The sequence below is a fragment of the Fusarium sambucinum genome, chromosome I (genome assembly GCF_050947815.1).
Source record: "Fusarium sambucinum isolate potato_lamoka chromosome I, whole genome shotgun sequence".
Classification (NCBI taxonomy): Eukaryota; Fungi; Ascomycota; class Sordariomycetes; order Hypocreales; family Nectriaceae; genus Fusarium; species Fusarium sambucinum.
In genome coordinates, this window is record NC_139294.1 from 1,278,683 (window position 1) to 1,306,026 (window position 27,344).

The 27,344-nt window shown below is 48.5% G+C and overlaps 7 protein-coding genes across 7 annotated transcripts; 3 read left to right on the forward strand and 4 right to left on the reverse strand.

The window, feature by feature from the left end:
* Window positions 1-7: 7 nt before the first annotated feature.
* Window positions 8-1,201, reverse strand: FSST1_003155 (uncharacterized protein; the record flags this gene model as incomplete). Its single annotated transcript, XM_083229209.1, has 1 exon — window positions 8-1,201. One exon carries the CDS (start codon window positions 1,199-1,201, stop codon window positions 8-10), a length of 1,194 nt encoding a protein of 397 aa, XP_083086585.1.
* A 1,318-nt stretch (window positions 1,202-2,519) lies between these two features.
* Window positions 2,520-5,526, reverse strand: FSST1_003156 (Piwi domain-containing protein; the record flags this gene model as incomplete). Its single annotated transcript, XM_083229210.1, has 2 exons — window positions 2,520-5,132; window positions 5,185-5,526. The coding sequence occupies 2 exons, from the start codon at window positions 5,524-5,526 to the stop codon at window positions 2,520-2,522; spliced, it is 2,955 nt and encodes a 984-aa protein (XP_083086586.1).
* Window positions 5,527-7,066: 1,540 nt separating this feature from the next.
* On the reverse strand, window positions 7,067-10,206 carry FSST1_003157 (cleavage polyadenylation factor subunit RNA14; the record flags this gene model as incomplete). The annotated part of the gene is made up of 4 exons (XM_083229211.1): window positions 7,067-7,983; window positions 8,034-9,042; window positions 9,093-9,524; window positions 9,574-10,206. The coding sequence occupies 4 exons, from the start codon at window positions 10,204-10,206 to the stop codon at window positions 7,067-7,069; spliced, it is 2,991 nt and encodes a 996-aa protein (XP_083086587.1).
* A 1,022-nt stretch (window positions 10,207-11,228) lies between these two features.
* On the forward strand, window positions 11,229-11,639 carry FSST1_003158 (uncharacterized protein; the record flags this gene model as incomplete). Its single annotated transcript, XM_083229212.1, has 1 exon — window positions 11,229-11,639. One exon carries the CDS (start codon window positions 11,229-11,231, stop codon window positions 11,637-11,639), a length of 411 nt encoding a protein of 136 aa, XP_083086588.1.
* A 1,128-nt stretch (window positions 11,640-12,767) lies between these two features.
* Window positions 12,768-13,770, forward strand: FSST1_003159 (nucleosome assembly factor ASF1; the record flags this gene model as incomplete). Its single annotated transcript, XM_083229214.1, has 4 exons — window positions 12,768-12,876; window positions 12,928-12,967; window positions 13,028-13,336; window positions 13,389-13,770. The coding sequence occupies 4 exons, from the start codon at window positions 12,768-12,770 to the stop codon at window positions 13,768-13,770; spliced, it is 840 nt and encodes a 279-aa protein (XP_083086589.1).
* A 1,340-nt stretch (window positions 13,771-15,110) lies between these two features.
* On the forward strand, window positions 15,111-17,547 carry FSST1_003160 (cora-like Mg2+ transporter protein-domain-containing protein; the record flags this gene model as incomplete). The annotated part of the gene is made up of 4 exons (XM_083229215.1): window positions 15,111-15,928; window positions 15,982-16,630; window positions 16,686-17,141; window positions 17,203-17,547. The coding sequence occupies 4 exons, from the start codon at window positions 15,111-15,113 to the stop codon at window positions 17,545-17,547; spliced, it is 2,268 nt and encodes a 755-aa protein (XP_083086590.1).
* Window positions 17,548-18,762: 1,215 nt separating this feature from the next.
* Window positions 18,763-19,692, reverse strand: FSST1_003161 (transcription activator HAP2; the record flags this gene model as incomplete). The annotated part of the gene is made up of 1 exon (XM_083229216.1): window positions 18,763-19,692. The coding sequence occupies one exon, from the start codon at window positions 19,690-19,692 to the stop codon at window positions 18,763-18,765; it is 930 nt and encodes a 309-aa protein (XP_083086591.1).
* Between the last annotated feature and the right edge of the window lie 7,652 nt (window positions 19,693-27,344).

The window sequence follows — 27,344 nt, forward strand, 5'->3', positions numbered from 1 at the left end:
CCAGGGCCTATAAAAGAATGAAGGCCAAGGAGAATGTTAGAAAGAACGTTATAAAGCTTGCGCTTTGGATCTTGACGGCCGAGTTGACGATGACGGGAGGTGTGTCCCCTCCGTTTCCACCAGAACCATCTTGACCGTCGGAGCCATTGCCGGAGTTGTCGCCACCACCAGATCCTCCGTTGTCTCCGCTACCTCCGTTGCCTCCGTTTCCGCCATTCCCTGAACTGCCATCACCACCGGATCCCCCATTGCCTCCGTTTCCGCCATTACCACCGTTTCCTCCGTTCCCTCCGTCACTGCCACTACCTCCGTTACCTCCTGAGCCACCATTTCCGCCGTTACCTCCTGAGCTGCCGTTGCCACCGTTATTACCACCATTTCCGCCGTTCCCATCGTTGCTTCCATTGCCACCATTTCCGCCGTTCCCATCGTTGCTTCCATTGCCACCATTTCCGCCGTTACCTCCACTCCCGTTGTTACAGTCCTTGCAAGGAGGGTTGGGGACCGGGACTGGTACCGGAACTGGAACTGGAGCAGGCTTGCTACCATTGCCGCAACCACCAGGGGGGCAAGTAGGAGCCGTCCAGTTTCCAGTACCATTGTAAGAACACCCATAGCAAGGCTTGACAATGGGCTTCGGCACATAATGACACTTCCCATTGGGACACTTGTTGCGATAGGGGCAGTCAACAACGTGCGGTGGGCACTCATGCCACACATCGCCGGGCTTGGGTCCGCCAGTCGGAGCAGGAGGGTAAACGCTTGACATGGGAGTTGGTGTTGCACTCGGGAAATTCTCAAAGACGATCTGAGCGTTGTTTCTCTTGTATAGATCGTAGATGGGCCATCCTTGTACCGATGCACCTCCGCATGTTCCCTTGGACCTATCGGCTGGATCACACCATTGAGTGCAGAGGGAGTTGTCCACCTTGACAACGCGGTACGAGATAGGACGATCGGAGAGGTCAAGCCGGTCACAGACACAGCTATTTCCACGAAATCCGATGATATTTCCGTTCGATGAGCAAGTTGAAGTACATCCCGCCTGACCTAGGTTGAGCTGTCGAGGAAAGGTTCCAGGTCTGATGGCTACACAGCCGAGGTGTTGGAAAGCTCCGTTTGCTGTGAGAGCAGGGTCGGGAGTTGACTGGGCGTAGATACCGACTGCCAGGACGCTGGCAAGGAAAAGTGATTGCAACATTTTGACTGTGTAGAAATACTGAAAAGAAAAATAAAGAGTGACTGACTGACTGACTTCAAATGCACAAAGAATGAGTGAGTGACTGAGCTGGGTGAGTGAACGAGATGATTCGAAACCAGAAGAGCCGAGAAATAGTTGATATTTATCTTTTTCTTCACACGTCTTGGCTTTGAGATGTATGATTCTCAGACTCCGGAACCATCCTCAGCACAGCCTGGTTCCAAGCACTGCTTTTGGGTTTTTGATGAACCGATCAGCCGCTTTCAGGCTTGTAGGAGAATCTGAGACATCTGATTTTCGTAAACGGGTCATGCCGAAGATCTCATCGGGGTCGTGGCTTCAACGTTAGGAATGGGCGTGTTTCACATGGATCGATCATCGGCCACACTTTTGGAGAAAGCATCTTGCTGTATTTACCCTACAATGAAGGGTTCAGAGATTAAGTCATTGTTTTTCGGGCGGTAGATAGGTGCAATACAGCAACATTGTTGTCGTTAACGCATATGCCTATTTGGTGTATCCTTTCCTGTCTACCTACGCCGAGATTTGTCTGTTTATCTTCATCACCCCTCTGATCCTTTTTTACTAAAAATTATCATTTCCCATTATCAGTATGGCCCTCATCATCTTCCCCTCACCCACCTACGTTAAACTGTTAGTCTCCAAAAACTTGACTGCTTGAGGCAAAGAAGGCGGGTACCTGAGACGACCTGTTCATATTGACTGAGACATTTGCCACTATCGCAAGCATCTTGCCTTATCCAGTATTTTGCTTCCGGACCTCAAATCAATATTACAACTGTTGGTGCGCGTGGGCCTCTGAGGCCTTCAATCTTGTCGAACACAGTGAGGTGGTGTAGACCATGGTCCAACCCAAGCTGTCCGGATTCTGAGAAGGCGTATGAAAACATTTCAAGATATCTCAGCTTCAAGTGCTCTTGAAGTCACTTCATACTACTTAGACACGATATTGTAATTCACGTAGAGCAAGAAAAGACATTTGCCAGATCATATGGTTAGAATTGATCTAGACCTATTGTATGTAGAACAAGTAAAATCAACCTCCACCGCCACTTCCCTCCAAACCGGTCGCCCCTTTTAGTTTGTGTGTTGCTGTAACTCTGTTGCTGCTTCAGCGCTAGCTTTGGTTCAGAAATGTAATCGCTCGCATTATCCATGCCCGTCCCTCCTCCCAAGCGATCACCTCTCTCTCTCTATCATCATCCTTCGCCGTTCATCTTTCATCGTTCATCGTTGTCCATCCCCGTTACAAGTCCATGATTATTATCCATAGCTTGCATCAACATCATCATGAAAATTAGATGTACCACATGGTACTGCGGAAGAAGTCGCGTTGTCGCTGCTCGCCATCAGCAGGAGTCTGATGGCAAGGGCCTCCCAGACGGATCAGAGGGGGCGCGTCAGCGGTCCTGTTAGGAGCCGATGAAGTGACTCCGTGAGCTTGCTTCTCTCGAGCAATCTCGTGTCCCTTGGCACCAGTTCTGAATCCATCACTGGTGGCAATGTTTTCGTGGGCGCGAGCTCGGTTGCTAGCGAGATGCGCGTAGTAAACAGCCGGGTGGAGAGAGACAGGGGTTGTGGATCGGGCATAGGAGTAGCACTGCTGGTAGATCATCTTTTGAAGATCATTGACAGGCATTTTCATCTCGTCCAGAATCACCGAGTAGTGGACTGGTCGGGCGGTTCCCTGAATAGCAACATGAGAGTTAAGGTAGAAGTCAAGCATGAATGGGTGAGTGACTTCCTTCTCAACAAGAGTGCCAGGTAGAGGGTTTCCATTCTTGTCACCCTTCTGAGGGAAGAAGCGGACGTGGTGACGCTTCGTGGCAATGATGACAGTGAACTTGGGCATCTTGCCGGCGGGAAGGATGCTTCCGAGGTGCTTCTTGATCTCAGATACCTCCTGCTCCAATACATGAGCGAACTGGCCTTCACTAACGCCATCGCGGAAATAGATCAGATGCGCAGGTAGCTGTCCTGGGTGGTTGTGTCGCCACTGAGTAATGAGTTCTCCAAACATGAAGCGGATGTTAGAGGGAGTGAGCATCTCGACGCGATAGCCGTTCGTCTCGGCAACTGCAGCGTATCGAGTGGCGTTGGGGTCCACAGACATTGTCATGGAAGCGACTGAGGCAGTCGCACCACCGGGAGCGGCATGGGAGACATCGCATCCTACAATCATAGTTGGGCGGCTGGGGGGGAAGAATGTAGGAGTCTTCCACAGAGGAGGCGTGCAGGCAGTGGCACCACCAAGCTTAGCGTTCACCTTCATGCAAACGTTGGAGTGGTATTGACCATTGTTCTTTTGCACATGGCTACCAAGGACAACTTGGCTGAGGATGCCGTATCTGCAATCAGCAGATTTCTTGAGGCGCTCGTAGGTACCACTGTTCTTCTTGGACACAACGATGAACAGAAGTTGAGTGTAGCCCTTTCGGCGGGTGATCTCCTCGTGAGCCCATTCGACAAGCTTTCCGGGTTCGAAACGCAGGTTGCTAGGTGCGTTCAAGAGCTGTGGCTCTCCAGTCACCTTGCCACCATGGCCGAGGAAGGTGGTCTTGAAAGACGTGGCAAATGCCTGAAGAACAGCCTGGGGGACGGGTGCTTCACAAGCAACGAAGCCCCAGTTCATGAGGGGGGCGGTGTTCTGCTTGAAGAACTTCTTGCCTCGCAAGTCCCAGCGACCAGCAAACTTGGGTTCCGCTGTGCCCTGGCCAAACCTGACAGTGGGGGGAGGCAAAATACGAGCCTCGGTCTTCGCAAATTGGGCTTCGAAATTGACACCATACTCCTTCAGATAAGGATCTTGGCCGATCTGAAGAGCGGCAGCTCCCTTTTGGATGTCGGCTTTGCGAACGGCAGGGCGGGTGACTGCGATCTTGATCATCGCAGCTGTCTGGTCCGGGTTGAGCTTGAAAGGGTAGCGCTGCATGCTCTCGACGAAAGCAAGCTCCATAGGAATGTAGCCACCCTTACCAGCATTGATGAGAGGGAGATGGGAAAGTCGTAGAGTGACATTGTACATCTTCTTGTAGTAGTCATAGACTGAGACCTGCTGTCCATCCTTCTCAAAGGTTTCGGTGCGGGCAGTGTGACCGGCCTCACCATACTTGGCGTCGAAGGCGAAGTCCTGGATGGTGTAGAGCTTGTCCTCGTTCTTTCGGCCCTTGTGCTTGACCTTGAACTTGAGACGTCGCAACTTGCGGAGCTGCTTGAAGGCGTCCGATGACTCCCATCCTTTCTTGCCCCGGACAGGCTTGAGAATCTCATTCAGGGTAGCCGGAGTGTGTCCCCGGAACTTGCTGGGGTCGCTGGTAGCAAGGAAATTGCAAGCCATCTTGTCCAATGGCTGGTTGCCGATCCAGAAACAGGTGTTGGCCACATCAATGTTGTAGCCAAGTCCGACACCACCTTGCTTCAAGTTGTCACTCATTCGAACCGAAGCATAAGTTCCCTTGTGAACCTCAACGATGGCTCCATCTTGAAGAGGAGCTCCAGGCCGACCAGTCTGGTAGAAGTTTCGCTTGATGGCGAGTAGGTTCTTTGATGGGAACTGTCGAACAAGATGGTCAATGAAGTTCAGTGCCTCTTGAACACTGTTGTTGAACGACATCTTGTGAGACAAGTATCCCTGGAGGGCAGCGACTTGAATCTCGGTGGTCTTTCGGATAGTGACCAAGAACTTGCCACCTTCTCGAGGCTTGGCACCAGGAGGGCGTTGACCTTCGTCCAAGTCGACTGAGAAACGAAGCTCACCACGATCAACGAGTGCAGGGCTCCAGGCCAGCTTCTTGCCGTCGAAGAGCCACATTTCGAGTTTGTAGGGCTTCATGGTCTTGACAGTGACGGGATGAGCCCAAATCTTCTTCATGACCGGGCCAATCTTGTCAGGGCTAGGCGACAGAACGACCTGAATTTGTCATTAGCATAGGCAGTCACAATGTGGATTCATAGATACTTACATCGTACTGGTAGATCTTCTTGTTGAAGTCAAACTTGGTCATTCGGTACTGATTGACCTCGATCATTTCCGGCTTGCCCTCAGTGTTGAAGCGACCTTCTCGAAGAGTGAACATGTCCTTCTTGGTCTCAGAGATGTAGGCATCGGGAGGCAACTCCATGCGGGTGTTGCCTTGGTCCTCCTGCTTTACAACGAGTCTGGCAGGATCGTAACCAAGTGGTTTGGCATAGCCGCCAGCAGGTCCGCCAGCAGAGCCAGTTGCGGATCGCGCTGGTGACTGGGAAGGTCGTCTTCCCGAGCCTGAAGGGCCCCCCGGAGCGGGTGAGCGACCTCTGTCCGACATGGTGACAGATGAATCTGAAGAAGTTAGTTGATGTGTGCGCGTGTGTTTCAAGTGAATTTGAGATATGAAGAAGTGAGTGATGAAGGTGTGTGGTAGAGATGTGAAAGAAGAGTGGATGAAGAAAGGCTTCTGAGGGGGAGGAGGGTATTTGTAGCCAAAGGAGACGAGATGTCTGAGCTTTGGAGAGATGAAAGAGGGATGACTTACCGGTCGCAGAGGTAGTGTTTGCGTTCACACTTGAGTGAGAATACAGATGCTGAAATCTGGCGAATGTGAGAATGTGCTTTAGAGCAATAGGCTTGGTTTGAAGAGAATGATAAGAGCTGATGTGTGTGATGTATTTGATCAAGCTTGAAGGTAGTTGTTGTGCTTGCTCAAGGAGGAAGAGATGTGGTGGATGATGTTGAGGGAAGAAGGAAGAGGAGATGGAGAGGGAAGAAGAGGAGGATTTTATAGGCAGAATATCGAGAGATCAGAGGAGAAGAAGGGTTAGTGACTCACTGTAAGAATTTCAAGAGGATTGCGTGGAAGCCTAAACTTAGGGATGCCTCCAAGGCAGAGAGAAGATGAGGAGGAGATGTGCTGCTCCTCGTTTGGTGGTTGTTGTGAGGGAGTGAGGTGCACAAGGAGAGAAGGGGGAGGTTTGGATGAGCAAAGCAGAAAATAAAAACAAATCAGAGGAGCAACCACAACGCGCTAATTCTCCTGCATAACCGATGTCGGATAGTGGCAACCAAGTGGGAGATTTGTTTTGAGATTTGAGGAAGGAGACGGGCACTGGCAGGCTAAATCACGAGACCAAGGCGGCTACCAACATGCAAATATGCCACAATCAGGTATCTAATCTCTTATTTCAATGTTTACGAGTGATATTTAGCTATTTTATAATGTATTGAGATATAATTTAGAATTGTAATAATGTCGAGGTTGTAAAGAATGCCGAGTTACGGCATTGTATTTCACCTTGCCCGCAGGGGCCACCACTGAGGCAGAGGCACTGTTTGATATCAAAGCACTGTGACATAACTGACAAACATAGGTAGGTACCTACTATCTAGGCACCTATCATACAAAAAGAATTAGCTTATCGGATGTTCACATCGCATTCCCGGATAATAACAAATAAATGCATTGCGGTCAAGAATGGCAATGTTTCTCGGCTTCTGCAGGACAACGACCTTTCAAACAGCATTACAATCAAAGACAAAAGAAAAGGCACACATTTTTTAATAAAGGAGTCTGTTTATTATACTAGCTTGCTAAAGCTACAAAGTTTAGAAATGAGTAGGCGAGGAATCTCTCTCTGCCTTGTCCATCATCCCAGCATAACATATCCATGGCAATCACCACTGACTTCTGCCATCAATTCCCATAAACGCCATACCATGTATAGAATGCAAGGCAAAGACAATCCCAGCCCAACCATTAGCATCATCCAAAGAATTTCCCTTTTCGGCAGTGTTACCAACTGGCGCCATTTCCGGGCCCGAGTCTTTCACCACTGGCTGTTCTATCAAGAACCCATCTCAAAAACTCGGCCTCAGTATCGATATCCTCCGAATTGTCCAGGCGCTGGCGCACCGTATCCGCCAGGTACCTGCGGCCATGTGGATTGCTGGCCACTTGCTTCAGGCGGAGGGTACGGGTTTGATTGATACGCATTTCCCGTCTCCGGTCGCAATGGCGAATTCCTATACCCACCAGCTGCAGCGGATGATCTTCCGTATGGGCTCAATGGTCGGTTGACAAACTCTCCCGATGCTTGTCGTGTGTGAGTGGGGTTGCCAAAGCGTTGTTGATTTCCACCGGCGGCTTTCCATGTAGAATAGTCGGGAACCTCGGTATTTTGGAGAAGGGATACCAAAGCTGCAGAGTTCAAACGTAGGCCATCATAGCTTGAAGCAGGTGGCAGAATGTTGAGCAAGAAAGTAATGTCTCTGTGCAACGCTGATGTCTGGTTCCGTCGTTGCTGGTCAAGGCGTCGGCCAGCCGCACCCTTGAGCGGTGAGACGCCTCTGGCAAGTCGCTTGGGTGGGTTGAGCTCTTCATCATCGACAGCAAGAGGCCGTTTCGGTGAAGCAGTTGCCCGAACATACTGAGGTCGGGAATTTTGTTCCTGTCGGAGTGGCATGGGACTGTTGCGTAGTGAGATGGGCTGTACGGGCTGCTCGACTACAGGGACAATCTGCCTTGGTCGCATCTGAGCTGTCTTGGAGATGATGATGGGAGCAGAAATGGGATCAAATGTCTCGTTCGAGAATCGGGCTACAAAGGACTTGAGCCTGGGGTCCTCTGGGAAAAGTTCTGCCATTCGGTCTTCCAACTTGGAAATCTGTGACAACTCGCCATACTGCGATTCGTACTTGTGGAAATAAGCATAAAGCGGCTTGGCTTTTGCTAGGGTGTCTGGTTTAGAAACCAGGCGGTTGATGCAGGTCTCGAAAACGACGCGAGCATCTATAAAAAATTAGTTTCATTATTTTCGCTATAGGATGGGTTTGACTTACTGGTCGTGTCATCCTTCGAATGGAGATACTTCAAGTATTCTATCATGAACATCTCATCATTGGGGAATAGGCGCGCACCCCTTTCAAAGATTTTGGCGCCTACATTGTCCTTGTAGACAACAGCCTCGAGCAACGCCACGGCGACGTAAACATCACTTGTAAGTCGTCCTTTTTGACGGGCATCGGTGAAGACTTTGCGCAAGCCACCTTCTGTTTGAGAACCTTTGCCTTGAATACGGCGCATGGCCCTCGCCATAGCAATCCATACATATGAGATTGTCCTTGACAGAAGTTGTGTTTCGGTAGCATATCCCTTCTGAATGGCAAGGATGCGCTCCTCCATAGGCGAACGTTTGGGTTTGTTATCTTCGTCGTCGTCATCATCGTTTTCTTCGATAGATGCTTGGACCGGGTCTAGTGCCGCCGCCTGCTTCAGTGTTGAGACTTCCAACTTTTCCCGCTCCTTGACTTTGTCGCCCATCTCGTACAACGTTTCCAAAACATCATCGTACGGTTTGCGAACAGCTTGCGCAAACGCCGCTTTGTCAGCCTCCTTGCCTGGATGGTTAACCTCGATATGGTCTGCGTGCTTCAATGCAAGCAACACACTCTCGCGGTTTGCCTTGATACCCTCCACTAGTAATTCCGTGCCCACCTCTTTGTCGTTGTCGCGGATATCATTTTGGAAACACCATTCTGCTGCATCGACCCAGATTTCAGGCCAAAATCGCAGTGCCATCAATGCTTGCTTGTAGACATAGAGAACTCGCTGGTTGTATGCCTTGGGCTCGTCAGGCTTCAGGACAAGCGGATCTTCCTTTTCCCAGGCAATCCACTTCTTCCACATTTCAACTTGATCTCTGTACTCCTGGTCGCCACTGAAACCTGGAGCAGGTGGGAGCCTTGGAAGGTTTGTGCGGTCAAGGTACCGAGTGATGTTATCCAAAGCAATGTTCGCACTCTTGGCTGACATGTAAGCTGGAGAACGGTCCTGGATGAATTTGCGACCCTTTTTTGTTAGTTAGCCCATGCTACAGGTAGCGGGACGGTGAAACTTACGGCCATCTTGTTCAATCCCATTTCGAATTGATCATACTCCTTCCAGAGATTGTTGACGGTCGACATGGGAACAGCGACAGCGCGTTTGTATATCGCGCGCAACTGGTCCATTTTCTGTCGATCTTGCCAGTCTTCCCCGCCGACTTGGCCTGGCCCATTCTTGACGAAGTGGACATACTGCTGCCAGATGTTGCCAGAATCTCGGTCCACTCCGATGTTGTCAATCACAAATTCGTAAGACTGGGTAACGGTGCGACGAGCCTGGCTATTTGGGTCATTGTTCAGGTCGTTGCGACGGCGAATATAGTCTAAATAGACTGTCCACAGCTTCACGTTGGGAACCGTCATCAAACATCTGCCAAATAGTTGCTCAACATCGACAAAGTTATTATATTTCAACTCCAGTTCAATCCATTCAACCCATTTATCAGCCTGTTGAGGTCGTTAGCATAGACTACAGGTTAGGGACAGGTTAACTTACAGCTTGTGGGAAAATCTCTACGAAGCGGTTATAAGTACTTCGGGCCTGGTCGAGTGTGCCAGAGTCTCTGTGAGCGGCAATCAACTCTTGCCAAGCATCCATATCGCCACGAGGGTCCTCTTTGACACGAAATTCGAGGAGAGCAACGGGATCGAGACCAGCAAGAACCGGCGTCACATTGGAAGGGACAACAGGAGGGACAGGAGCATGAGTTGGAGCTGTAGGAACGTGTTCATCAGACGTAGTGGAAAGGCCAGGCTGATTTTGGGTAGAGACTGCATCGGTCTGGGGAGCGGCATTGGCAGGCTGCTCTTCTTCATCTTCGCCCTCATCATCCTCATCCTCATCATCAGAAGCCTCAACTATGAAGCCACCTGACATCTTAGGCTTTGATGTCTGACGTTGAGGAGTACCAGAAGAAGCTGGCTCGGGAACCATGGCGGGTGTACCAATAGTGACCGACTCTGGGTCATATTCTCCGCCTTCATCTTCTGTACCATTATCCGCTGCATCAGCATCACCAGAGGCAAGAGAGTCTTGAGCATAGTTATCAACTTGTTCCTCGCTATGCTGAACTTGATCGCCCTGTGCACCAATATCCTCCGCACCCCATGAAGTACCTTCGGAAGCCATCCTGCAAATGTTCAGACTCGGATTGTGTTGCGATTTACTCGGTCGCGATTTGTAGGCGACTTCAATGGGCGCGTCGCCGAAGACCGCAGGACTAAGAATGATCAAGCCTGAGTCAATGACAGATCAGCGGTGGCTACTCGGGAAGATCACAGATGTCTCGGTCGAAAATGCGCGATGTGCTCGATCAAGAAAGTGCGATCCTTGATGATACGAGTGACGATCTGGTGAGATCTGTCGCGAACACGGCAAGCTCGAAGGAGCTGCGCCAGCTTGCTCCGGAAAGATTGGCGCTGAACAATTGCAGCGGTCGCAACTCGAAGTCGGAAACGGCGAAACAGGTAGGAATGAAAGATATGTCGTGTCGAGGGAGATCGAAGCGTCTTTGTTGAGCTGCGTACGGTGTTTTTCTGGTAGCAGCGCCTCAAAGTCTGATAGCTCCAACAAAGAATGTGATTTGGGCAAAGCAGCTGCGGCAGAACTCCTAGACAGGTTTAGTGGTTCCAAGGCGGTGAAGTCGCAGTAATGGGCAGTTTAGTTCAAGAGCCGCACTTTTAGTGGGTCGCGTGATGGGACAATGGGGGAACGAATAAGAGGTTGGAATTTCTACTACCTACACGATAATGAGTGTAAGAATGTCTACGAGAAGTTATTTTGACCTTGTCAATCTACCAAATTACCTGAGGACTAACGCATGTACTGTAAGTTGGATGAACTGAGGTTGAAGGAAGAGAGAACACTGCAATGCAAATGGCGAAGTAGTTAACCTACTTGCGTGTTCATATTAGAGTTATTTGATAGGTTGACCTCAAAGTATGACCTCGAAAAGCGTGCAGCTTCGTCACGGATTTTAGGGCTCATATTAGAGTTATCATTGCTATACATACAACCAGGAAGCTACTTGGTAATCATTCAAACTTTCACAGCTTCTTACATGTCAGGAAAACGTCGAATTTACGCAACCCCTACTTTCATAGCAGTACCTTCGTGCCAGTCTACATGATTTCCATTTCTTAATCTTCAAAATGTTCATACGACCCACTCGATTAAGCACGAATCTTCCAAGGCTGGTAACGAATTTCCCCCGTTCAGCCATAAGAGATGGCGGTTGGCAATCAGCCGTAAGAAATGGCGGTTGGCAATCACCCGTGAGAGACGGCGGTAGGGAATCAACCGTGGGCGATATAACAAACACCGTCAATATCAATCACCCTTCAGGCTTCACACCTCTCCAGGTCATAGGTTTCTTCATCATCGTTGTGCTATTGGTGGTCATCGCTTATCTATGTTGTGCAAGCTCAGAGGAATCGGGTGGCGGAGGAGGAGATGAAGGCAAGGAGGAAGCGAAACCGGAAGAAGCTTCAGAGGAGAAGGAGGAGGAGGAGGAGGAGCCAAAGCCGAGGCCTGGTCCCAACCGGGCCTACTATTTCTACTAGGAGGGTAGTCAGTATATAACACCCTGGTCAACGGAGGACAGTTGGACTAACTATTCAGCAGCATGACCTTTTCGTCGTCAACGAGCGCATACCAGAGAATTTTTGAGTACTTCTGGATAAGTCCCTGGACGGATGGATGGACTGCCGGTGTCATATGGGACTTTTCGTGGCAGTAGGATACAAACTGGGATGCGTCGGTACGATAACCACTTACATGTCTACGTTTCCGTCTTGGAAGCTGGATTTTACCATCACGGGACAAGAATTTTAGGATTCTTGTAATGTTATTGTGTGGGTTTCGGTAACAAAACTTAAACTACAAAGCGATGCCAAGATAAAAATCACTACGAATATTTATGTGTTTATCTGGATAACCTCAGTTGTTGCCGTATGTTTATCTGGGTGGAAGTCCAGCAAGTGCGTCGCATAAAAAGGTACTGATTTAATGGTTGATGAAGATATTAAATAGGTCAGATTCTGCGTCAAAAAACAAAAGCTTGATCTCTCGATTTGGGATCGTAAAGAGACATATGCTTACGGACTATGACATACCACAAATTGTCTCAATCATTTTGTTTCTGATGCTCTCGTCATGTAAATCTATTGATGATTTGTTTCTCGATGCTACCTACCTGATAGCTGTACATATCCATTTGATCCCCTGTAAAGAACCAATCAAGTTAAAGAATCACAAGGGTCGCGTCCAATTCAACGCAACCTCTCTACGCGGGGTGTGACCGCCTAACGCGTTCCACTATCGCTCCTCACATTTTGGAACGCTCAGGGCAAGTCATCGCCCATCGCAACCAAGAATCGATCCGCTCTTGTTTTCTTTCACCCATGCTCTTATTCCTACTCCTGGTCCCCCTCCAAGTTCAGGTGCTAAGGCTAAGGTATTAAGACTAGTTGGCCGCTTTTCCATCAAATACTCCATCCATCCACTCTTCTCCCTCCTCCTGCATCTCACATCGCACTTCTTTTCCACATCAACTCTCTCTCGTCACAAGAGTCAGATACTATTCTACGTATCCTTTCCCGTTCTATTCGGTCTTTTACTACAATCAATTTTTGCACTGCGTGCTCTTGATTACGACTTTTCTCCCATTATACCCACCACCTTCTATCAAAATGTCTGTCGTCTCACTCTTGGGTGTCAACGTCCTGAACAACCCTGCCAAGTTCACCGACAAGTACGAGTTTGAGATCACATTCGAATGCCTCGAGCAGCTTGAGAAGGGTTCGTGTTTTTCACCAGTACTGCAAAAATCATAGCGCTAACGTGGATCAGATCTCGAGTGGAAGCTCACCTACGTTGGATCCGCCACCAGGTACGCATGAGCTTGACCGCGATTCCTCACACCGCTTCTTCTTCTTCTAACACCTTTCAGCGATCAGTATGACCAAGAACTCGACTCCCTCCTCGTCGGTCCTATTCCCGTCGGAGTAAACAAATTCATTTTCGAGGCCGATGCTCCCAACACCTCCCGCATCCCCGATGCCGAAATCCTTGGTGTCACTGTCATTCTCCTGACTTGTGCCTACGACGGACGAGAATTTATCCGCGTTGGTTACTACGTCAACAACGAGTATGACACCGAAGAGCTCAACGCCGAGCCCCCTGCCAAGCCTATCATCGAGCGCGTGAAGCGTAATGTACTGGCTGAGAAGCCCCGTGTGACTCGATTCGCCATTAAGTGGTAAGTGAACAGCAACGACTTGTAGAGACGCTCCAAACTAACTTGTCTTCAGGGATTCCGAGGCTTCTGCTCCCGCCGAGTACCCTCCTGAGCAACCCGAGGCTGACCTTGTTGCCGACGGCGACCAATACGGTGCTGAGGAGGCTGACGAAGAGGCCGAAGAGGATGCCGAAGAGGATGCTAAGGCTACGGCCAAGGCCGCCAACGGAGAAGACTTAGAAATGGCCGGCGTCGAGGGTGAAGGAGAGAACGCTGCTGATGAAGACGAGCTGTCAGAGGATGGCAGCGTCGACATCGAAGGCGAAAGTGAGGATGAGCTCGAGGAAGAGGAAGAGGGTGAAGGCGAGGCTGAGGCCGATGGTGATGCTATGGAGGTGGACGGCGCTGAGAAGCCTGCCGCATCAACAGCCAAGCCCGTCAGCGTTGCGTCCTAAACACGTCTATGGCGCAGGGAATCACGTTGCATTCATACTAACTAGGTGTTGGACATTGCTATTAAAGGCTTTTAATATTCGAGCAGGGATTCATTTGTTTTAGAAAGTTATGAGGACACGAAAGGGAATGATATCAGGCGGGCGGCTTGGGTATGGAGCTACGGTCGGTGGTTGACAGGAATGGGCATGTACCGTACTACGCGGACGTGTGTAAAATGTACCTTGTTACTGTAAGATGCGCAGTTATCGATTATACCAGAACATATATCGTTATCCTTGTGAGAATTGGACTTGTCTTTGTCGGAGTAAACGTTCGACACATACCAAACGTAATTGAATTTACTCAATCATGACAGGATTCGTCGGCGATAATCTAAGGTTTGCTCATGATGGCTTTCAGCACGTGGGATGTAATGAAGCTTTACCCCCCGCGACATGGCGCATCCTTTCCAGGGCCAGGGCCATGACCATCCATGTTCAGGGTCGCCCGGGCTGTGAGAAGAAAAAGGTTGCATGACGTACGATATTAGAAATACAGACGGCTGAAGAGTAGCGAAGTTGATGCATCAGAGTCCATTCCGCACTGCCGCCATCATGATATCCGTTTACAACCGTTTAAAGGCGCTCATAAGCGTTGATGATCGACCAAACGCCTTTTTTTGCTTCAAGCCTCACTATCAAAGTCCTAGAAACTCTGTTTGTCATTTTGTATTCATGAGCTTAACGACCTGCCATTGAGCTTCTAGCAAGATTCCATTGAGATAACGAGGCTTGCTTGCGATTTATGACAGCCCTATCATAAGTGATATATTCTTCCACGTGAACAGGCTGAGCTGCGATTCTCTGGCATCCCACCCATGTCGTGATGTCACGAGAATTCATCAGCTTCAATAGCAGGGAGATCTTCAAAGGGAGACTGCTAATGTTGTATTCGGATCGGACATCTCTGCTGCCTTGGCATCATATTAGTTTGAAAATAAGGTCTTGCTTGTCTCAGATATCCGTGATTGGGAATGTGTGACATGCAGATGAACAACTGTTGGTCTTAAGAGTCATACTCCACGCTGCTTGGCACGCTAGAAGCAATGCTTATCTGCTTCATGGATCTTCGCTTGCCCTGCCTTGTTCAAGCATTAACCATGGATGTTGACCGAGCAGGACTCAGCCGCAATATGCATCGGAAGCCGCCGATAGATGGATCAGGTGCGAGGGATGAAAGAGTAGAAATAAACATCCATCTTCCCCAGTGTCTTCAGTCTGGTAGATAGCCAATTCATATAGTTTAGAACCAGCTTCAACTCTTATCCAAAATCATATCAAAACTCATTATACGTGTGTCAATGAACACAAACACATCCTCCCATGCCCTAGACAAACTCATTAGAGTACCTGAGCCCACCCACCAAAAGCATCAACACTCCCCAGCGAATCATGGGGGTGGTTCTGTCTCTCATCGGATAGATTCAGTTGAATCCCCTACTCGAAACAGCATCTCCAATGAGTCTCCAGGTACCTCAAGGTCACCTCTTGGAGCTTGTGATGACCCAACATTCACAATGGAGAGCCCTCCCTCCCCGTTCTGCCCACGGCTTCGATCAGGTACTTTGGAGAGTGTCGAGCCAAGAACATCTCTTTCCGTCAAGTCGTGGCCTTTGATGGGCTTGTCAAGCGATAGTCCTCATGTTGGGTTCCCACAAGATGATCAAGATGGACACTTCGTCCCTCTGCTCGACATTACTACTGCGAAAAAGGCTGAGGACTATTCTCGCAACAAAGTCCAGGGCCATCTCGCTCTAGAAAGCTGGTCTGATGAACAACTCTTCCAGCACCTTCGTGACACTGATTTTTCTCCAGAGATGACTGTTCTTCTCGATGAGATGATCAAGCGTCGCTCCGAGATCCCGAATGATCCGAATGCTGTCTTTCGTGATTTTGCAGCTTACGAGAAGGAGCAGTACAGCCAGTCCACATTTGAGGTGTATGAGGTTGGACACAACAATATCCCTTTTAAACTCAGCGCTGATGGAAATGGGGATGAGCCATCGTCAGATACCAGCGACGGGCAACTTGAGAACTCAGCTGATTCTGTAGATGCGCCCACAGTCTGGCAAACTATCCGATCCGTCAACACCAACAGCCATTCTGTAGGCAGAATCACGTAAGTCTTCAGGTCATTCGAATATCCCTTTGACGCCAACTGACATTGCTTAGAATAGTCCAAGAGCCCACCCCTTTGATCCTCGCAACCCTTCATCTGACCATGTCTAAACACTTTGATATGACTGAGCTCCTCACCCACCTCCTTTCTGATGAGCCCAACCGCGGCCGCACCCGCGCCTTTATGAACCGGGCTTATGAGCGACCACCCTCTCAATCCATTCCAACTTCGCTCCCAGTCGGGCTATCAACCTCCCTACCCAATGTCCGTCAGAAGTCATTCTTCTTTGTCTTCAAGTATTACACTGTGGTCAATCCCCCTCTGGAACCGGCTTCCTGGCAGCGATTCGACAAGCGAGACTCAGAGAGTCGTCTGGGAGACCACATTGATATTGCAGAGTGCGGTTCTGTCCTGGCTCTGTCTCTCGGTGGAGAGCCCGAAAAGGCTCCTACCTGGCGATTGAGAAGAGAACGTCCACGAGAAGGTTTTGTCTTCAACACCTTTGGACCATGGCAGTTACTTGCTATTCAAAGCTTCCCAGACAACTCGCACACAGTTCGAGGGGAAGAGTTCACCAAAGAAAACAACAAGTATGTGAACGGTCCGCATGCGTTCTTGGAATTGCTCATCTCCGAGTATCGCGATGCAACAAAACGAAACTTGATCCTCCATGAGCGAATTACTAAACTCATCACTCCTCCTGTACGTCTCCAATGTCTACTCTAGTATAATTTAAGTTCTTACTGACCATCTGAAGCCCGAGTTCATGTTCGACCCCAAGCTCCGTGACAAGCTTCTCTTCGAAGACAGGCATTTCACGTTTATTCGCAGATACTTTTGGTCGTACAACACTCTAGCCGTTGTCAACACAGGCATCAAGTCAATGATTGCTGCCTATGTTGACACATTCACTGACAGTTTCTGGGCTGGAAACCACCCCATTTTGTGGCCACATCGATACCCTGACACACCTGACGGCGTTTCTTATCGTGAGCGTATGGCCACTGTGCGTGCCGAGCTCGACAAAGTTGTCCAGGAGCTCACCGAGGTTCTCAAGCGCAACGAGCGCACACGCAAGGAGATTGAGAACTTAAGGGATCAGCTCTTCAGTGGAAGTTCTATCAAGGAGAGCCGAAGGGCGATTGAGCAGGGTGACAATATTAGAATACTCACCATGATCAGTATGATATTTTTACCCTTGACTTTCGTAACGGTGCGTTTTCCAAGTCCCCTGATGATAGTGTTACGAGAACATCCTTACTGACATGATCAAGTCCGTTTTCGGCATGACAGTCTTTACTATTCCAGCAACAGACTGGCGTTTCGCCCTTACAATGATACTCGTTTGCGTTCCCTTTATGCTCCTTATTACATTCCTTCAAACCCGCTCCTTTGGTGTCTTGCTGCGTAAACTCGGCGCCATAGGTAGCGCAGTCGTTCGCGTTTTCAATCATCTCCGACGCCATGCACGAGATTCCGCTGATGTTTCTGACAATCGGTCCATCGCGGCCGTCGCACCACGGATTAACAATGGCATATGCTCACTGAGGATACCGACATGGCCTCGAGAACGATTTGGAGATTTGGAGAAGGGCGGTGTTGGGGAGTGTTCAATGTAGATAGTGCTTTTGACTGCAATTTTCCTTTGGAGTTTGTGCTTTGGTGATGGACTGTTCTTGTATCATGACGCATTTCTTCCCTCAGTCGGTGTTGATTTCTTTGTTTGGCGTATTACGACTCTGGTTTTTATTTATGACTTATGAGATATGATATCAGATCTGTTGATCGATGAGTTTTAGGTTACCAACACCGGTAACCTAATAGTCTGAAATGCTAATGTTTATGCTTTGTGTTTTACCACTTGTGACAAAGCTTGCAGGATCATACTTTGGAAGCCAAACCCGTCAAATGTCTTACGTTTTCTGGCGTAGATCAAAATCTTAAATGAAGGTTTCCTAACGACTGACTTTCCCAACAAGAGCGTGCATAACTAACAGCCCTACCTCTCGTAGCCAAGCTGCACGCCCAAAGATTATCATACTTTTAGAGTCACAGTAGAGACCGTCAAAGCAACAAACGTGTATAAGCCTTAATTCATAAATACGACACCCATCAATCAATCCAACGCCCTGACCTCTAACATATACACACACGCATACACACACATGAGAAAGCCTCAAGCCCATGGCAAGATGGAGCCCTAGTCCTTATATAAGCGGCTCGGTACATTCTCCATTTACCCGTTCGATACTTTCTTTCTTTATTTTTGTTTTCCTTCGCATTTCCATGTTTCCCGCTTGCTCTTTCCCATGAATGTCAAATGAAACCCGACCAGTGGACAGATGACAGTTGTGAATGTTGCGGACGGACAATCTAACCTTGATAATCCCTCCAAGAAAAATAAAGACAGAAATATGAAATAGTGAAGAGTTTGTGAGAAAATTGGGACGAATGAAAAAAACGAGGTAGGGTATCGGTCGTGCATTCTACCCATCCAATATCCCCTATTGACGATATGATAATAGACATGAACTGCCTGTTGCCAGAAGAGTGCTTTATTAATGAAACTCAAAAACAGACGTCCCGTCCAAAGGTGCGCGGCAGACACAGCCTTCATATAGACCGTCAAGACATGTCAAGTCTATGACATACACGATCCGTAGGAGACACGCTCACCAGGCTAACAGAAAAGCTGCTTGCACCACCAAGGTTCTTTGAGATCGCGTAGGGAACAAGAGCGGCAGAATGAAGTAAGAATCGTGCTTTCGTGACGTCGTAAAACGCAAAGGGTTGGAAGGAGCAAAAACGGGCCGTGGATGCACTCAAGCACCACACTAACCATCGTCCTCATCTTCTTCGTCCCCTGGGCTCGCTGTGTCCGTCTTAGCTTTTTTATTCGAGGTTGCCGAGCCGGCTTCAGACTTGCGCTTTGTTCCCGCACTTCCTGAATTCTCTCCAGCAGAGTTGTCTTTTCCATCGGCACCCTTCTCACCATCGCGTTCCATAGCCGCAACTTCTTCGGCTGTAAGAAAGCGACCACCAGGGCCACGAGGCCTTCGCATAGCGTGGTTGTGTCGTGACTCGTGAAGGTATGGCTTGCGTCCTTTGGATGTCAGTCGCAGTTGTTCTTCGAGCTTTTGGCGGGCAACGCGGCGCTTGAGAATACGGTGGAATTGCTTGGCGTTCACATATAGCGGCGATTCTTCTGCACCGCTAGCAGCCGGCATGTCAGGCGATTGCGGATGTTGCATCTGTGCGGTCGGCATCTGCGATGGTGCGACGCCTGGACGCGCGCCGGCATGGGTCATCATCGGTGCAGTAGGAACGCCAGGGCTTGTGACCTGACTCATTCTACGTCCAGGTAATTGAGACATGCTGTTCATGCGAGGAGATTGGCGTCCATCCTTCTTAGCATTGGCGCCCATGCGGGGTGAGCTCTGAGGCATGTTGGGATCCGCAGGCATGTAGCCATAGTTTGAACCAGAGGCAGCAGCGGTCGCCGCCATTGCGGCCGCCTGTATACCGTTCATTCCATAATGAACTTGCTGCATACCCTGCTGCGGTACTCCGTACGGTGGTTGATACATGCTGTGATCTTGAGTTTGACCTTGAGTTTGACCTTGCTGTTGGGAAGAGATAATGGGTGACGACTGCACTGGGTGCTGGGAGATGTTCGTTGGTGATGTGATGTTGTTGGCAGCAGCTGAGTTTGCGTAACCCGAGTTTGTGTTTTGCCCTTGTTGCTGATATTGGCCGTAATCCATCCTCCTCTAGTGCTGTCTCGTTGACAAGTGTTGAGGAAGCGTCCTCGTCGCGTTATCCTTGTATCACGCGTAGTATCAACAACTGGTTTGTCCTGATACTTGACGCGTGATACTATACCCTCTTTGCGCAAATTAAAGAAGGAAAAGATATCTTCGATCGCAGCAATTGATCACTCCTGTGCGGTATTCGAGATCAATCTCTCAGTTGGGTACAGTCTCGGGCTTATTGAGCTCGTGGCGTATTTGAGCGAATCGAAGATTCTCTGCAAGTGGCCACAATATAGTAATTAGGCACGTGTACGTGAGCTGGCAGGTCAAGCCGAGTAGATGTTGCTGTGGCTTGGTTCTGCTTTCGATTATGGTAAGTAAATACGGCGATTTACACAGCCACACGAGCAATGTCGAGTTTGAAGGATATCAACAAACACAGGACAAGTAATAGCGACAGGACAGCGCTGGCTGGTCGGTTGCTTGTCTTGAAAGATCTGTCCAACCATAGGCGTTAGCTCAAGTGTATATAGGTCAAACTAGAGTAAGAGGAACGGCGTAAAAACGGGGGCGGGAACGATTGAGGTGCAGATGCGCGTTTGGAAAGCCACTCTTGATGCGTTGGCAACCCAGAGTCTCATGCATGACGGAATATGCAGCAACAGATGGGCCCACACCTTCCAGCCAGCCAGCCCACAAGTCATTTGCTCGGAGCTGCATGGACTGTAATGTAAGAATTGATTCTCGGGGCCTCAAAGTAGGATACTTCCTTCGTTGGGCAGACTTGAGGCTCTGGGATAGAATGAGGCTTTGCCTATACCTCCGGCTCGGCGGTTGATGTCATTGACCTGCCTTGCCTGCATAGACGTATCAAAACCGGCGAGGCGTCGGTTCAGTCTGCAATGCAGATATCAACGACAGTCCTTAAACGGCGTCGTCCAGACATGCGATGTGAGCTTTGGTCAAGCAAGGGCGGGCGGCAGTCAAAAATGATTGGCTGCCATGACTTATTCTCTTCCAGGATTCTGGACAACTGCGGTTTTGCGCCTCGCAACAGGGTCTGGAAGCGGGGTATTGGCTCGCCAGAAGGGGAGAAGACTTGTATAGCACAGCTGTGCACGCCAAGGCTTGTGAGGCAAGAGTAAGAGCAAAGAGAAAAGACTGGGGGCATCACACTTCCTAACATCATCAGCCGTAGTACGAAGCAGACACTCGACTGCGACGTTTCATGACGGAGGTGTGGAAACTGGACTGCCCAAAGACACAATGCTCAAGGCGAAGGGAAAAAAGGACCTGATAAGTCCATTGAGATGAATAAACCATGATAGACAAAAAAGCATGAGGTTGAAAGCAGAGCAATAGAGTAGGAACATGCAATACATACGTGTTGAAAGTTTATCTGAGCACGACAACGGTCGCTTGAACAGCTATTAATGTTGTCAGTCTAAGTACACGCAAGCAACGTCAATTAAGTTCAAGTGCAACAATAAAGCTCAGAATACTCGATGTACCACAAGCTATCAATGATGACATACAACACACGCGTTGGGGCGCTATTTTTCGAATAAAAGACGCGTTTGCCAAATAAAGTGATAGAAGCAATGCGATGCTGACACGATCTGACAGTCACCGCGACACGACGCGCTTACTGTTCAGGGACGAGCAGGACCACCAGCACCGGGGCAAAAAGATAGAAAAAAGGAAAATTACCAGTGATGAGAAAGAAAACAATGTGCAACATTGACAGAGAGCGCAACAAGAGTTGAATCTCTACGTACCTTTTGTGCTGCGAGATGCTGAGACGTACACGAACGCGGGTATGCCGTTGATATGGATGTGATGCCTTGAGCACACTGAAGCTTAACTGTACAACGTCCCTTTCAAGGTCAATTAACAAGATAGCTCGAATCTGGGGTATAATCGGGATCCGCAGACAAGAACCGTCAGGTGATAGACGATGCGGCCAATGAATACAGGCAAGACGATACTGGCGACGATGATAGGCTTCAAAGTCGTGAGTTGAAAAGGTGAAGCGAAATGCGGCAGAGTGCTGATTTGCTATCAGGGCAGGGTGGGTTTAATTCGAACCGGGGTGGGTGGGTTGTCTCGGGCGAGCGATGGCTAGTCTTGTCGCGCGGCAAGTCTTGGTAGCTAGCTCGTGTTTGCAATTTGGTGACAGGCAGGCAGCTTCAGAAACAAGGCCAAGCCAAACTAATATGAAGCCGAGAATCCCCAAGCCGAAGGTAGGGGGATTCACGCTTCCAATACAGGCCGGAAACGGCCAATGTGAATGAAGGAGGAAAGAAAGAGGCCGACCGGTCTGGTCTGGTCTGGTATGGTATTTGATCTTGTGTGAAAAAAGACCAAAAAGATGAGGTTCGAATGTAAAAGAAAGAAAACAATCGATCAAAGAAACAATACCCAGCCACCGATATACGTAGTTCAGGCAAAAGTATAGGTGTTGTGCTAAGCAAGATACACCGAGTTGGGCTTGAAGGTTATTAGTGAAGGGTGAGAGGTATAGTATATGAACAGCTTGCAGCTTGGGCTTGTTTTGTTGCAAGGTTTTGTTTGAGCTGAGGGCTGGGTGTCAGGGGGCGAAAAATGACAAGCCGAGCTGTGATAAAGTGGTTGCCAAATGAAGGTGCAATTGACGTTGATATGCAGCGGTTGTAAGGCTGAATGAAGCTTGAACAATAGCTGTAGCTCCAGTCGTGTTGCCTGTTAAGGTGATTTGCAAGGTGTTGAACGAATCGCAAGACTCAGAGCTCGCAGGCACAGAAGCTTGTCGTAGTTTTGGCCAACCAAAGCTCAAAGCTGGCAGCGCGAACAGAGCGTTTATTGTATTGCCTTGAGATAACGGGCGGCTTGCGCGGATGTGATCCAATCAAGACCAGAGTCGAGACTGATTGCGAATTGTGAATGGCCAGGCAGATTATAGTACCTAGCGACACAACTCAATCAAATCAAATTAATGTTTCGACGAGAGGCCTGGGACAAAACTGAATTGAGTGGATGGGAGGAGGAGGATTGATTGGTGAAGCCTGAGGGGAGGACGAGGGAATGCGAGAAGATGATTTGAGGGGGCAGGCTCCAGACTACTTGATAATTTTTGACTGGCCACAGTAATCAGATTGTGGGGACATTTCCACATCGAGCCCTTGATTGGATAATCCACATTCCGGGCCATGACGCAACGGCTTCATCCACTACAGCAACCTTCTGTTTAAACGGGTAGCTCTTTTTTTTTCGGGTAGGGGGGCCCCTGTTGGAGGGGTAAAACTCTGATATAGAGGGGGCTGGTAGTGGTGTGTACCTAGTACGAATGGAAGGTCCGAGTGTCAATAATTAATTCTCACGCGCAACGACTTCAAGATCTTCATTATGCTCAGTACCTACCTACTATAGATACAAATAAACTTAGAATAAATAACTGCTCGAGCTTAATATTTCACTCACTTGATCATGCTCATTCACTCAATAAATTAAAAATATTTCAATAAATTCAGTCAATTTCTTATCTGATACACAGCATGGACCCCACCCAGGAATCAACAGCTGAAGAATGCTGATGCTGAAGTGGTGGGATCCTTTAACCAAAACATTGCTTTCTAAAACACAAGTCCTTCCGGTCTCGTATCAAATTCACACTAAACAGATGTACGTTATCTTTTTTTCCATTTACAATTTCACCTTCAAACAGCTTCTTCGTGCCCATATGCACAATGTCCATTACTAGGTACTTTTTCACATAAAAGCGAGCTCTCGGGTAGCAAGCAGGACGATGTTAATTGTGGTGACGACAGCTATCACAACCACAATCCACCTGCTATTTGCCTAGGCTTTCCCACCCCTCTCTTGTCGGACGATCATTATCCGTGGATGGTGTATGGATGAGTTGGCAGCCCGGAAGGGCTAAAATTAGCCCGAGCTTTCATTGATGGTGACAAAATAGAGCACAAGATCTTACTTGAAGTGAGCTGAGGTTTTTTGACAGCGCTCCCAAAGAGGTAGCCAATTTTGGTATACGAAGAGCGGTGACTGGCTGTGGGCATATGTACAGGGCCCATTCGATCATTTTGCATATCGAATTCGACAATGCTGCTTGGAACAAAGTATATTTCCTTCCAGTGCTCATTGTCAAAAAGCCACCTGAAATTCAACATGGGAGCCATGCGGCCGTATACCAAATTCCATACAAGCTTTACGATTTTAGAGTATGGCTGAGTTCTAAGGATGGAGGCCGGCAAGACAATGGGCAAATATCGGTGTATTATTGTCGGCACTTGTTCACAGATAAATCCGGCGATCTGGACCTTCTCGTTACTGGTCGCATATTGGAGATCAGAGACATTTCCAAGCCTCATTGCTCATTATCAACTTGGCTTAGATCCTGCGTCAATTGTTCTCGAGTGTAGCTCCACTGCGCCATGGTCCACGTGCAGAATTCCTTGGACTGTTACAGTGCCTGTATCTACTACCACGCGAGCAACAAACTTCGATCGCGTCGAAAAAGACCCATGCATGATGAGTGCGAGGGTACGAGACTGTTCCAAATTTCTGGCAGGACAGAGGCAGTTGTGTTGATTCATTTCATCTTCTCAGGTTACTGCCGTCAAGCCCTGTCGTCAATGTGTTCAGTCCTGGAAAGCTGCTAATGCTGGCTGCAGCAGGAGGTCAGTCGTTCGTACGTAAGACCTATGGAGTCGGTGAGTGGCCATGATCCTTGGCTTTGTGGATCGCCATCAGGTAACACGGCCGTCGCACCTCAATGGGAATATGCGGGATAACCTGCCGAGAGGTCCGCATGTGGGCGAGGAGCTCTGTGTGCCCTGTCGCACACGGACGCGGCGCGTACCTTCAATTGACGTCGCTTTGTTTCCAGACTGATGCTATGACATTGGATTCTGAAGCACCGAGTTTGAGAACAATCATATCAAGAGCAAAAGAAAGCAAGCAATTTGCATACAATCCAATAATTATCAGGGGATATTCAGCTCAGTGTGTTATCGGATGTGCTTCATCTCATACAGGGCATTCATTTGTTTGTTGCACTACAATCCAGGATTACAGGAGCGCAGGGCCATATCACAACCTCGTTATACCTACCGTGCCCTGCTTGCCTCTTCGTGTATCGCACATCGTCTCAGATGGTGGGGGCTTGAGTGGTGTGTGTCCTTATGTCTTGCTGCTGCCTCTGCTGCTGGCAATGATGGTGGTTGTGGCCCGTGGATGACTAGATGCATGCGCATGGTTGGCCAGTTGTCACAATTTGGTTTGCGGCTTGGGGCGGATTATGATGGTGTGGTTGGGTAGAGATCCGTCATCTCGCCTCCTCTTCTCATTGTTATTTCTGACATAGAAGGAGAGTTTGTTGTAAGCTTGAATATGGTGCTTCTGTTGACAAAGAATTAAGGCTTTGACCTGGATCGATTGGTTACCAGCTTGTACCAGGGATCGATAATATTCCGATTGGCCCCGACGTATATCTACATTGGGCATTCAGATGGGAAGAAATCTACAGCACCTAAGACTACCTATGCAACAGGTCATCGAGGTAGCAGATGACGGGATACCTGTGCCATGATGGATTGCATCCCAATCATTCCATTTCCCAACGTCAATGCATGCAGCCGCCCTATGATCTAGGTCAGCATGTACACCAACCCAACCTCGACAGCCATGTCGTAACTATTCTGAGACGACGACCTACCTACCTAGGCAACAGCACAGATAACACCAAATATGGATAGGCTGAATCTAGATGTGCAGCTCATTAGGCTGTTTGCCTCGGGGTTCGGATCAGACAGATGTTGTCCGAGTCTTTACACAAGGTACTCGGTGGGAACCCAACTACAATGCCTGACGTTGATGACTTTAAACATCAGCCCATCTTCAGTACGTACAGCATCGACCTGCCTGAGGTATGGGTACACCATACCTTCACTAGAAAACCTCAGGCTCAAGTTGCGATGACATGTACGTGCGACCGCCTTGTCTTGGACAGAGATGAGGTCTGGCTTGTTTTACATTCCCACTCTTGGTCACAATTGTAATGTCCGGTATCACCTCAGCCGCAATTTCTGCATCCAGGTTTTGATGCTGGTCACGTCGGCCTTGACTCGCCACTATCACAGTAGCATGATTCGTAACCTTGACAAATTTGACTTGATTTTCAACAATGGCCATTTGAAAGTCGACTATTTTCCCGAAACTAAGCTCGGAGTACATGGCCGTCTCATATTGGGCCATGATCCAAGCATCTCACAACTCTGATTCGCTATTAATCACCTCTGATTTTCATCCAATGCCCTTGTTGCGCGCTTAATTCGCCCACTGATATGAAGCTACTCCCAGCATCGCGTTCCAGACGCGTCCCTGCCCCTGACCTAAGCCCTTTGTTAGTCTCTGTTTCGTCCCTGTCTAGTAGCTTCAGCTCATTTGAGGTGATGAGCTGAAGCCCTTGCGATGGTTCTCATTCGCCGCCACCGTTGAAGCTCCTCAGCAATATGGGCTCCTCTCTCCTCTCTCCGCTTGTGAGCTTGGGGCCCTTGGACGGCGCGACCCGTCGATCATCATCTCGGGCCTTGCGTCTTTATTCGGCAAGCCATTGCTTCTTTTCCGTCTCGACATATTGCTACTATTTCCATCCTTTAATGGATCCATTCGGCTATCGGATGAACAATCGTCCCTTTGACTCCTGATGTGATCTTTGTTGGCGAGGTAAACTTGACCAGCTTCATTTCCGATTAATGAAATTTACCATAGTTGAGATGGCGTTTTCTAGAAATTACTTTACTCCTCAAATGTGGTTTTTGGGCTTTGGAAGCCAAAATTGTCAGAATAAACTACTTTACAATATTAAGGTGCTATGATAAAATTCACGGTCAGTGGATAGTATGTGCTGTGGTTTTTGTCATAGCGTGCCTTTTTACATATTGATGTAAAGGACGCCTACGATGTGTTAGCACTCATTGTGTTCATCTTTAACCCCAACCTTGTCTTGTCAGAGTACTCAAACGGCCCATGAGTTTTCGGGGTTTGTCATAAAAACAACCTCACCTTGGCAGGCAGTTGTGAATGTAGCCAAAATAAAAATATCTTCCACGCCGTTTCAGTATAGGGTATTTCGGAACTTAAATTAACCTTCAGCTTCAGAATTTACTTTAACGTGTTGTTGTAAAGCCAATTTGATCAGAATAAGGGGAACTGGACAATGATTCGAAAGACATCCTTACGGTGAGTTAAAATTAAACAACACAACTTAAAAGGATTAGAGTTCCCGTATAACACATCTGTAAAATACTCACCTTGCTGGACTCATCCTATCGTTATTGTTTTGTTATTCATATGGGAAAGCGAAATGAGTTCAAGGAAGACCAGATTACGCAAATGTAGTCAAGATTTCAATTCTGAGATATCTATCGGATGAATGACTTACTACATTTATATGCTTCTCGCTATCACTGAACAGCACACTGGCCGAGGTATGTAGGTTGAAACTCGGCATCTTTGCAACGAGCAAGTTCTTGTAGAATCCATAATTTACCCTAAAGTGTGCGTCTTTAGAACCTGCGCGTAGGTTCGTGAATCATGGTGTACATCGAATCGAATCGAATAGCACGCAAGCAGAAACTTCTCGACTATTGTGGCAAGTTCAGAAG